Raw genomic sequence first — 12,368 nt, 5'->3', positions numbered from 1 at the left:
TGTTACATTCTGCCCTTGTGCCCTCTGAATAATGCCATGAGCACAGACATTCATTCCCAGAGCAACAAATAAGGGATTAGAAGAGCCACTCACAAACTCTCTCTCTCACACACACACTTCGTCTACCTATCTGAGCCGTTCCAGGCACACTCAAACTTGTCGAAGATGCAGTCGTTCTCGTAGAGGGAGCAAAGCTTGCTGCGGAGGTAATCATGCACCTGCAGGAACACACACAGAGATTTAATCAACACACTATTCACAGCCAACACACGCACACACAGTCAGGACACAGTGCTGAACACTGACAGAGATCTAGTCCATACAGAAAACACAGCATAGCAACGCTGACAGGGACAGCTCGAAACAGAATCCACAGCACAGTACCCACATAGACAGCTCTGATAATTAACACAGGATATCCATTCTGAGAGAGGAGGGGATAAACCTCGTTTATTTTAGGAGAACTACTGAACCACATTCTAATCTAATCCATTTAGGACAGACCCAGGCAGGCACACATACACACACACACACACACACACTTCCCTATTGATTTGTTGGACCTGCTTGTGTCATCATTATGTCTGCATGGTGATGTGTACGTCCAGCGGTCAATCCATGGTCAATCTACAGTAAAACTGAGGTTATGGTACGGTTGTAAATCAAAACATATTGGCATGCTTGTTTCCATACCGTTCTCGCTGACCAATGAAAATGTGTTGTGTTAAAGTAAACATGACCTGTTCTCTCCCCTCACAACCCACCCCTCCCTTCTCCACCCTCACATCTTTCCTTTTTTACCTCAGTATTTTAGTGTTAACCTTTTCTCCCACTCATCCTCTCTCCTCTCCTTTTCAATTCACTAAAGGAAAGACTTCAGTTAATACGGCCAAATCAGAAGAGTTTTACAGTCCCTCCTTCTCCCCCTCTCTCCCTCCCCCACCTCTCTCTCTGTCTCCTTGCTGCATTGCAGATGTTGATAGGCCTCAGTAAGGTATCCCCCCCCCCCCCCAGTGTAGTGTCTCAATAAGGTATCCCCCCCCCCCAGTGTAGTGTCTCAGTAAGGTATCCCCCCCCCCCCCCCAGTGTAGTGTCTCAATAAGGTATCCCCCCCCCCCAGTGTAGTGTCTCAGTAAGGTACCCCCCCCAGTGTAGTGTCTCAGTAAGGTATCCCCCCCAGTGTAGTGTCTCAGTAAGGTACCCCCCCCCCCCCAGTGTAGTGTCTCAGCCCCCCCCCCCAGTGTAGTGTCTCAGTAAGGTATCCCCCCCGCCTCCTAGTGTAGTGTCTCAGTAAGGTATCCCCCCCCAGTGTAGTGTCTCAGTAAGGTATCCCCCCCCCCAGTGTAGTGTCTCAGTAAGGTATCCCCCCCATCCCAGTGTAGTGTCTCAGTAAGGTATTCCCCCCCCCCCCCAGTGTAGTGTCTCAGTAAGGTATCCCCCCCCCCCCCCCAGTGTAGTGTCTCAGTAAGGTATTCCCCCCTCCCAGTGTAGTGTCTCAGTAAGGTATCCCCCCCCCCCCCCCCCAGTGTAGTGTCTCAGTAAGGTATCCCCCCCATCCCAGTGTAGTGTCTCAGTAAGGTATCCCCCAACCCCAGTGTAGTGTCTCAGTAAGGTATCCCCCCCTCCCAGTGTAGTGTCTCAGTAAGGTATCCCCCCCCCCCCCCAGTGTAGTGTCTCAGTAAGGTATCCCCCCCATCCCAGTGTAGTGTCTCAGTAAGGTATCCCCCCCCCCCCCCCCAGTGTAGTGTCTCAGTAAGGTATCCCCCCCATCCCAGTGTAGTGTCTCAGTAAGGTATCCCCCAACCCCAGTGTAGTGTCTCAGTAAGGTATCCCCCCCCCAGTGTAGTGTCTCAGTAAGGTATCCCCCCCTCCCAGTGTAGTGTCTCAGTAAGGTATCACCCCATGCCTCCTAGCATAGTGTCTCAGTAAGGTATCCCCCCCGCCTCCTAGTGTAGTGTCTCAGTAAGGTATCCCCCCCGCCTCCTAGTGTAGTGTCTCAGTAAGGTACCCCCCCCCCCCTCCCAGTGTAGTGTCTCAGTAAGGTATCCCCCCCCAGTGTAGTGTCTCAGTAAGGTATCCCCCCCCCCCCGTGTAGTGTCTCAGTAAGGTATCCCCCCCCCCAGTGTAGTGTCTCAGTAAAGTACCCCCCCGCCTCCCAGTGTAGTGTCTCAGTAATGTATCCCCCCCCCCCAGTGTAGTGTCTCAGTAAGGTATCCCCCCCCCCCCCCCTCCAAGTGTAGTGTCTCAGTAAGGTATCCCCCCCCAGTGTAGTGTCTCAGTAAGGTATCCCCCCCCCCAGTGTAGTGTCTCAGTAAGGTATCCCCCCGCCTCCTAGTGTAGTGTCTCAGTAAGGTATCCCCCCCGCCTCCTAGTGTAGTGTCTCAGTAAGGTATCCCCCCCCCTCCCAGTGTAGTGTCTCAGTAAGGTATCCCCCCCCAGTGTAGTGTCTCAGTAAGGTATCCCCCCCCCCAGTGTAGTGTCTCAGTAAGGTATCCCCCCGCCTCCTAGTGTAGTGTCTCAGTAAGGTATCCCCCCCGCCTCCTAGTGTAGTGTCTCAGTAAGGTATCCCCCCCCCCCCAGTGTAGTGTCTCAGTAAGGTATCCCCCCCATCCCAGTGTAGTGTCTCAGTAAGGTATCCCCCCCCAGTGTAGTGTCTCAGTAAGGTATCCCCCCCCTCCCAGTGTAGTGTCTCAGTAAGGTATCCCCCCCCTCCCAGTGTAGTGTCTCAGTAAGGTATCCCCCCCCCCAGTGTAGTGTCTCAGTAAGGTATCCCCCCCCTCCCAGTGTAGTGTCTCAGTAAGGTATCCCCCCCCCCCCCCCCCCCCAGTGTAGTGTCTCAGTAAGGTATCCCCCCATCCCAGTGTAGTGTCTCAGTAAGGTATCCCCCCCCCCAGTGTAGTGTCTCAGTAAGGTATCCCCCCCCCCAGTGTAGTGTCTCAGTAAGGTATCCCCCCCATCCCAGTGTAGTGTCTCAGTAAGGTATCCCCCCCTCCCAGTGTAGTGTCTCATTTACATTTACATTTTAGTCATTTAGCAGACGCTCTTATCCAGAGCGACTTACATAAGCAATTAGGGTTAAGTGCCTTGCTCAAGGGCACATCGACAGATTTTTCAGATAGTGTCTCAGTAAGGTATCCCCCCCCCCCCAGTGTAGTGTCTCAGTAAGGTATCCCCCCCCCCCCCCATCCCAGTGTAGTGTCTCAGTAAGGTATCCCCCCCATCCCAGTGTAGTGTCTCAGTAAGGTACCCCCCCCCCCCTCCCAGTGTAGTGTCTCAGTAAGGTATCCCCCCCCCCCCAGTGTAGTGTCTCAGTAAGGTATCCCCCCCCCAGTGTAGTGTCTCAGTAAGGTATCCCCCCCCAGTGTAGTGTCTCAGTAAGGTACCCCCCCCCCCCCCCAGTGTCTCAGTAAGGTATCCCCCCCCCCAGTGTAGTTTCTCAGTAAGGTATCCCCACCCCCCATCCCAGTGTAGTGTCTCAGTAAGGTATCCACACCCCCCATCCCAGTGTAGTGTCTCAGTAAGGTATCCCCCCTATCCCAGTGTAGTGTCTCAGTAAGGTACCCCCCCCCCCCCTCCCAGTGTAGTGTCTCAGTAAGGTATCCCCCCCATCCCAGTGTAGTGTCTCAGTAAGGTACCCCACCCCCCCTAGTGTAGTGTCTCAGTAAGGTGTCCCCCCCCCTCCCAGTGTAGTGTCTCAGTAAGGTATCCCCCCCCCTCCCAGTGTAGTGTCTCAGTAAGTTACCCCCCCCGTGTAGTGTCTCAGTAAGGTATCCCCCCCCCCCAGTGTAGTGTCTCAGTAAGGTATCCCCCCCATCCCAGTGTTGTGTCTCAGTAAGGTATCCCCCCCCCCTCCCCAGTGTAGTGTCTCAGTAAGGTATCCCCCCCCCCCCCCCAGTGTAGTGTCTCAGTAAGGTATACCCCCCCCCCCCCCAGTGTAGTGTCTCAGTAAGGTATTCCCCCCCCCCCCAGTATAGTGTCTCAGTAAGGTATCCCCCCCCCCCCCAGTGTAGTGTCTCAGTAAGGTACCCCCCCCCCCCAGTGTAGTGTCTCAGTAAGGTACCCCCCCAGTGTAGTGTCTCAGTAAGGTACCCACCCCCCCCCCCCAGTGTAGTGTCTCAGTAAGTTACCCCCCCCCCCCAGTGTAGTGTCTCAGTAAGGTATTCCACCCCCCCCCCCCCCCCCCCCCCCCCAGTGTAGTGTCTCAGTAAGGTACCCCCCCCCAGTGTAGTGTCTCAGTAAGGTACCCCCCCAGTGTAGTGTCTCAGTAAGGTATCCCCCCTCCTTTCCCAGTGTAGTGGCTCAGCAAGGTATCTCTGTGTTAGTAGTGACATGTAACATTACATACTGTCTATGTCTCTGTATTAATAGTGACCTTACATACTGTCTATGTCTCTGTATTCATAGTGACATTACATACTGTCTATGTCTCTGTATTCATAGTGACATTACATACTGTCTATGTCTCCGTATTAATAGTGACATTACATACTGTCTATGTCTCTGTGTTAATAGTGACATTACATACTGTCTATGTCTCTGTATTCATAGTGACATTACATACTGTCTATGTCTCTGTGTTAATAGTGACATTACATACTGTCTATGTCTCTGTGTTAATAGTGACATTACATACTGTCTATGTCTCTGTGTTAATAGTGACATTACATACTGTCTATGTCTCTGTGTTAATAGTGACATTGCATACTGTCTATGTCTCTGTGTTAATATTGACATTACATACTATTTATGTCTCTGTGTTAATAGTGATATTGGGCTCCTCACCTGGTATATCTCCAGGGGCTTGTTCTCCATGTTGAGGTCCCACACCTTGGCGGTGAGGTAGTCTCTGGTCAGCAGGTAGCGCCCGCTGTGGCTGAACTTGACGTCCGACACAGACGAGATGATCTCCGAGAAGAAGGAGCGGTTACTAGGGTCCTCCGGCTCCTCAAACACTAGAGGAGGAGAGGAGAGGGGGTGAGAGAGTGTGTGTGTGTGTGTGTGTGTGTGTGTGTGTGTGTGTGTGTGTGTGTGTGTGTGTGTGTGTGTGTGTGTGATGTACAGCATCTGTGTATCTGTAACGTGTGTGTGTGTGTGTGTGACTGTAGGCTATGTCCGTCTGTCTGTCTGTATGCTCACATTTGGAGTGTTTGTCACACAGTGCGGCCTCTCTCATGTCACAGAGCCGTAGAGTTCCTTTACTGCTGCTGTAGACCAACAGGTTACAGTGGTGAGGGTGGAACTCTGCTGCTGTTATCACCTCTGTCAGATCCTCCATGTTCACTGGCTTGATGTCCACGATGTCTGGGGCACGGGTTCAGGACTACAACATACTGTCTATATAACAGCATACACACATTTGATTGTGTGCGAGGGTGATTACAAACATAGCATACATACATATTCAGAATGATACGCCAAAACACACTGACATCATTACATATAGTCAAACACACACCTTTAGGGGGTACTAGGGGTAGTGGGAGAATAATCCCAACTTCATATGAATTGTAACAAGCAAATCCTGTCTGGGGTGAGGAGTGTGTGTGTGTGTGTGTGTGTGTGTGTGTGTGTGTGTGTGTGTGTGTGTGTGTGTGTGTGTGTGTGTGTGTGTGTGTGTGTGTGTGTGTGTGTGTGTTCTATTCAGCTGCATTATATGCCACAAAAGGAGTTAAATATTTATAAAAGAGATTGAATAATTCATTGAGCTGCATTTTCACTCCTCAGGAATGATTCCCCTCCCCACATCACTGTGTGTGTGTATATAAATGAACAGTGTCTCATACAGGAGTGTGTGTATTGACCCATTGTCTGATCTAAAGGATACTGAAGCTGCGGTCGGTGATGCCCAGGTGCCAGAGGTTGATCCTCAGGTCGTCAGCTGACATGTAGGTCTCGTGGTCGGAGTTGATGGAGATGGAGTTGACGTGGTAGGTGTGGGCGTTAGCAAAGACACGCCGAGGACTCACCTCCACCATCAGATCCATGGGCTTCAACACCGGCACCTAGACAGAGTACAGACAGTCAGAACACACAACACAGCGGGTGGTTTTAGTTGGCCCCCCAAGTGCTGTAAAAACACCAGGAAATCAGCTCCAAGTTATTTTAGGAAATTTAGGAAATCTGTTCAAGTATTTCCACACATTTTAGTCAAATATTATATCTGTTTGGGCTTCTTGAAGTCAATTTGCGGTCTACAAATTATTTGTAATTACAGTATGTTCCGCCTCAAGAAAAAATCATCCCGCGGCTGAATCTAGTTGATGATCCCTGTCACAGAGGATACAGTCAGAAACACAGATACATGTACCATGTGGTGAGTAGACCCAACATGATGAGATCAAATGATACAGTCCACATTCATAGAATAAATATTTTTATTTCATTTTGTCCAAAATGGGAGCTTGAAAATGATTGTATCTTTACAGAGAGCACAGAGAAATCACTGATATATACCCATTAGGAATGCCTGTAATAATGTGATATTATCGCTTGTGGAAATTAAGGCAGAAAAAAGCTAGGTTTCTCACTAATTGCTTTTTCCCGTACCTATTGGTCATGTGACATTGTACAAATTCTTCTTCCGTCTGTGCTTTAGGGCACAGGGATGATGATATGAGAAGAATGCAACAGATAATGTCAACCAGTAAAGAGGAGTATGGCTGTGTTTTCATCAACACAGAGACAACAGTCCCCCCAAAAAACAGAACAGCTGGCATTATTTGTTGTCGCCAAGCACACACACACACACTGGGAAATGGCTAGCTAGTTAGCGGTGCGCACTAGTAGCATTTCAAATCGGTGACATCACTCGCTCTGAAATCTTGAAGTAGTTGTTTTCCTTGCTCTGCAAGGGCCGCGGCTTTTGTGGAGCGACAGGTGGTGTGTTGGGAGGCAGTTGTTGATGTGTTCAGAGGGTCCCTAGTTCAAACCCAGGTTGGGGCAAGGAGAGGGACGGAAGAAATACTGTTACACACACACACCTTGGGTCAATGACCCACTTTTATAAATGCAAACACATCTGCACCTCTGACCTACTTATGCTGTCCGATCTGGAACATGTGCGAATGTGTGTGTCTGTGTGTGCACATAACACACACAGGCCATACAGAATATACAGAACATAGACACAGAGGAAAGGGAAAGAAAGAAAGAAAGAAAGAAAGAAAGAAAGAAAGAAAGAAAGAAAGAAAGAAAGAAAGAAAGAAAGAAAGAAAGAAAGAAAGAAAGAAAGAAAGAAAGAAAGAAAGAAAGAAAGAAAGAAAGAAAGAAAGAAAGAAAGAAAGAAAGAAAGAAAGGTAGTCCAGAGTAACATGATACATTTAAGGAGAGATGGATAGATAAAGTAGATAGAAAGATGGAGACAGAAGAAGGAGAGGAGGAGAAAGAAGCCTGAGGAAGAGGAGGTGTGTACCTGTAGTGAGGTGACGGTGGAGAGGTCCTTCATCCTGCCCTCCTCATCCTTCAGGTTGTAGCCTTCAGGCCTCTTGTCCCGCTCACTCACCTTCCACAGCTTAACGGTCTTATCTGATAGACGGACAGCACAATACTCCAATCATATACCTCAAACAGCCTTATTACACAGACAGGATAATTCCCCAATCATATGCCTCAAATAGTCTTAACTTTCAGACAGGCAGGACAAGTATGGATGATAGAGTAACAATAACATGGTAATATCATGTAAAAACATTATAATAACTCCCTGGTGCTAAGGCAGCAATCCCTCACCATTGGTGGAGAGGAGGAAGTGGGCGGCGTTCTGCTGAGGCAGCCATCGTATCTTGTTGATTTTCTCCTCTATCTCCAGACTCTTCAGGTAGTCAAACTCCGGCTCATGGCTCTGGAACGTGCTGTAGACATTATACTCTCCCTGGGAGTACGGCTCTGTCTTACACTGTGTGTGTGTGCATATATATGAATGAGAGAGAGAAGACAGTTATGCAGGGCTGGATTCAATTTAATCTCAATTGCAGTGATTTCAAGTAATTATCTGAAATTGACCCTAAACATCTATGTAGTGAACACACACAGTGCCAAGTCTGTGGTTGGTGTGTGCATGTACCTCAGGTTCCCTCTGGAAGATGACCACACGCCCCCCCTTGTCCCCTGTGGCCAGGAGCTCTCCAGTGTGGCTGAACTCTACAGTGGAGATGATATCAGCTGGGGTGAGATGGGAGAGAGATAGGGGAGAGAGAGAAAGAGAGATGGGGTGAGATGGGAGAAAGATGGAGAGAGAGAGATGGGGTGAGATGGGAGAGAGATAGGGGGGAGAGAGAGAGAGAGAGAGAGAGAGGGAGGGGTGAGATGGGAGAAAGAGATGGGAGAGAGAGAGTAGCTATTAGCAAACCGAACACAGATAAACATGCCCCATAATGAACTATTCATTATCAGCTGGTACTGTAAGCAGCATCACCCAACAATACAGTAAGTAAACAAATGAATAAAAATGAACACATAACCCCTCGGCCCCCCAAACACGCACATGTATCTAAAACATGCCACAGCTACAGACTGAGTAGTGAAAAGCAGTGACTGAACAGTAAATATTGCTATTTGAACTCTCCTAACCCTCCAGTCATCTCCTCATGTGTCTGAGACACTACAGGCCAGTCTAAGGAGGAGGCCTGTTTTAGTAGCCAGGGACCATCCTGTCAGATAGCATCTCCTACTTACAGTTGATTGATTCAATATTACATTACATTAAAGTGGTAATCACAGTCAATGGATAGCCTACATGATTAATTCTGTTAGAATGGATTCTGTCTCACATAACCAATGGCTTTATTGATAATAGGTAACATTTCTATTAGGAGGTCTGCTTATAAACTGTCATTAAACCATTATCAAATAGGTTAGTAACCATTAGTAAAGTGTGTATAAACCATGGTATTGATAATGATAACAGGTGAAGGAAGGTGCGGAGTGGCAGGTTAAATCCAGCCTTTGAACCCTGCTGAGATCTGGCCTTAAGGAGTGAATGATGGGAGGAGGGAGGCAATGACCTGTGCTGAGTCTCTCTCTCTCTCTCTCTCTCTCTCTCTAGGGGGGGACTGGGGCAGGGTATTTCCTGTGCAGGGGTTGCCATGGCAACATGCTGAAGTGATCTGGCTCTAGTAGTACCAGTCTGGTTGGTGAGGCAGGCAGTAGCAGGGGAAGCAGCCTGCCTTGCCCTGCCCACAAACAGCCCAAACTAAACCGAAGGTGTGTTCAGTTCGCTTGAACGTTTGCTACGTTACGGAACGGTTTGTCCTGAAACATTCCCCAAAACGTTCTTATACGTTCTTCAACAGTACGTTTGATCCCGTTTGGTGGGTGTGGCGAGGTGTGGCTTGAAGCAATGAGTGGCATATTTAAAAGGACAGTGACCATGCTGACAGCGTTCCCCAACCCACAACCCAACCCCTCCACGTTTTTCAGTACAGAACTGTTTCCGCCGCCACGGACACATGCTAAACACACAAACCTCACAGTACATACACACCCATATATCTCAGAGCGCACACATCAAGGCACATACACACACACAAAGTTCAGCGTCACCAGAGAGCAGACATACATACAGTAGCGAAATGGAATATGGAGCACATTCTCTCCTGTCAGTACTGGGAACCACATCACCAACCCTATGGAAGTCTACAGTACTGTAGCAGCACTATTGGTCCGTACAGCGATACCCTCCCCATGCAGAGTTCAAATAACAGCTCTATGGTGCAGTGGGAAGCAGAGTGGATGTGTCCTGTAGTGTCATAGCAGGCCTGGTCTCCCATTACATTACCATCAGGACTGACCAGAGATAGGTACACTGGTCTGGCTGACTGACTAACTAACTAACTACAGAGAACCAGTCTGACTGACTCACTAACTAACTACAGAGAACCAGTCTGGCCGACTCACTAACTAACTACAGAGAATCAGTTTGGCCGACTCACTACAGAGAACCAGTCTGACTGACTCACTAACTAACTACAGAGAACCAGTCTTGCCGACTCACTACCTAACTACAGAGAACCAGTCTGACTGACTCACTACCTAACTACAGAGAACAAGTCTGACTGACTCACAACCTAACTACAGAGAACTAGTCTGACTGACTCACTAACTAACTACAGAGAACCAGTCTGACTGACTCACTACCTAACTACAGACAACCAGTCTGACTGACTCACAACCTAACTACAGAGAACCAGTCTGACTGACTCACAACCTAACTACAGAGAACCAGTCTGACTGACTCACTACCTAACTACAGAGAACCAGTCTGACTGACTCACTACAGAGAACCAGTCTGACTGACTCACTACCTAACTACAGAGAACCAGTCTGACTGACTCACTAAATAACTACAGAGAACCAGTCTGACTGACTCACTACCTAACTACAGAGAACCAGTCTGACTGACTCACAACCTAACTACAGAGAACCAGTCTGACTGATTCACAACCTAACTACAGAGAACCAGTCTGACTGACTCACTAACTAACTACAGAGAACCAGTCTGACTGACTCACTACCTAACTACAGAGAACCAGTCTGACTGACTCACTACAGAGAACCAGTCTGACTGACTCACTACCTAACTACAGAGAACAAGTCTGACTGACTCACAACCTAACTACAGAGAACCAGTCTGACTGACTCACAACCTAACTACAGAGAACCAGTCTGACTGACTCACTAACTAACTACAGAGAACCAGTCTGACTGACTCACTACCTAACTACAGAGGAACAGTCTGACTGACTCATTACCTAACTACAGAGAACCAGTCTGACTGACTCACTACCTAACTACAGAGAACCAGTCTGACTGACTCACTATCTAACTACAGAGGAACAGTCTGACTGACACATTACCTAACTACAGAGAACAAGTCTGACTGACTCACTACCTAACTACAGAGAACCAGTCTGACTGACTCATTACCTAACTACAGAGAACCAGTCTGACTGACTCACTACCTAACTACAGAGAACCAGTCTGACTGACTCACTACCTAACTAAAGAGGAACAGTCTGACGGACTCACTACCTAACTACAGAGAACCAGTCTGACTGACTCACTACCTAACTACAGAGAACCAGTCTGACTGACTCACTACCTAACTACAGAGGAACAGTCTGACTGACTCATTACCTAACTACAGAGAACCAGTCTGACTGACTCACTACCTAACTACAGAGAACCAGTCTGACTGACTCACTACCTAACTACAGAGAACCAGTCTGACTGACTCACTACCTAACTACAGAGGAACAGTCTGACTGACACATTACCTAACTACAGAGAACAAGTCTGACTGACTCACTACCTAACTACAAAGAACCAGTCTGACTGACTCACTACCTAACTACAGAGGAACAGTCTGACTGACTCACAACCTAACTACAGAGAACCAGTCTGACTGACTCACTAACTAACTACAGAGAACCAGTCTGACTGACTCACTACCTAACTACAGAGAACCAGTCTGACTGACTCACAACCTAACTACAGAGAACCAGTCTGACTGATTCACAACCTAACTACAGAGAACCAGTCTGACTGACTCACTACAGAGAACCAGTCTGACTGACTCACTACCTAACTACAGAGAACCAGTCTGACTGACTCACTACAGAGAACCAGTCTGACTGACACACAACCTAACTACAGAGAACCAGTCTGACTGACTCACTAACTAACTACAGAGAACCAGTCTGACTGACTCACTACCTAACTACAGAGGTACAGTCTGACTGACTCATTACCTAACTACAGAGAACCAGTCTGACTGACTCACTACCTAACTACAGAGAACCAGTCTGACTGACACATTACCTAACTACAGAGAACAAGTCTGACTGACTCACTACCTAACTACAGAGAACCAGTCTGACTGACTCACTACCTAACTACAGAGAACCAGTCTGACTGACTCACTACCTAACTACAGAGAACCAGTCTGACTGACTCACTACCTAACTACAGAGAACCAGTCTGACTGACTCACTACCTAACTACAGAGAACCAGTCTGACTGACTCACTACCTAACTACAGAGAACCAGTCTGACTGACTCACTACCTAACTACAGAGAACCAGTCTGACTGACTCATTATCTAACTACAGAGAACCAGTCTGACTGACTCACTACCTAACTACAGAGAACCAGTCTGACTGACTCACTACCTAACTACAGAGGAACAGTCTGACTGACACATTACCTAACTACAGAGAACAAGTCTGACTGACTCACTACCTAACTACAGAGAACCAGTCTGACTGACTCAATACCTAACTACAGAGAACCAGTCTGACTGACTCACTACCTAACTACAGAGGAACAGTCCGACTGACTCATTACCTAACTACAGAGAACCAGTCTGACTG

At 48.0% G+C, this 12,368-nt stretch overlaps 1 protein-coding gene across 3 annotated transcripts in view; it reads right to left on the bottom strand.

The window, feature by feature from the left end:
* The window catches only part of LOC311105157 (serine/threonine-protein phosphatase 2A 55 kDa regulatory subunit B gamma isoform), a 47,730-nt gene that overhangs the window by 2,019 nt on the left and 33,343 nt on the right, over window positions 1-12,368 (bottom strand). For all 3 annotated transcript variants that reach the window (XM_084147203.1, XM_084147202.1, XM_084147201.1), the window contains 7 exons: window positions 8,063-8,160; window positions 7,729-7,894; window positions 7,412-7,524; window positions 5,825-6,002; window positions 5,137-5,301; window positions 4,783-4,952; window positions 127-218 (listed from right to left, as the gene is read on the bottom strand). In XM_084147203.1, coding sequence (XP_084003329.1) covers window positions 127-218; window positions 4,783-4,952; window positions 5,137-5,301; window positions 5,825-6,002; window positions 7,412-7,524; window positions 7,729-7,894; window positions 8,063-8,160 — 982 coding nt within the window. The remainder of the gene's footprint in view (window positions 1-126; window positions 219-4,782; window positions 4,953-5,136; window positions 5,302-5,824; window positions 6,003-7,411; window positions 7,525-7,728; window positions 7,895-8,062; window positions 8,161-12,368) is intronic.

The sequence above is a fragment of the Coregonus lavaretus genome (genome assembly GCF_964263955.1).
Source record: "Coregonus lavaretus genome assembly, chromosome: 29".
Classification (NCBI taxonomy): Eukaryota; Metazoa; Chordata; class Actinopteri; order Salmoniformes; family Salmonidae; genus Coregonus; species Coregonus lavaretus.
Note: the sequence above shows the minus strand (reverse complement) of the source record. Positions and strands in the feature narration are given on the sequence as shown.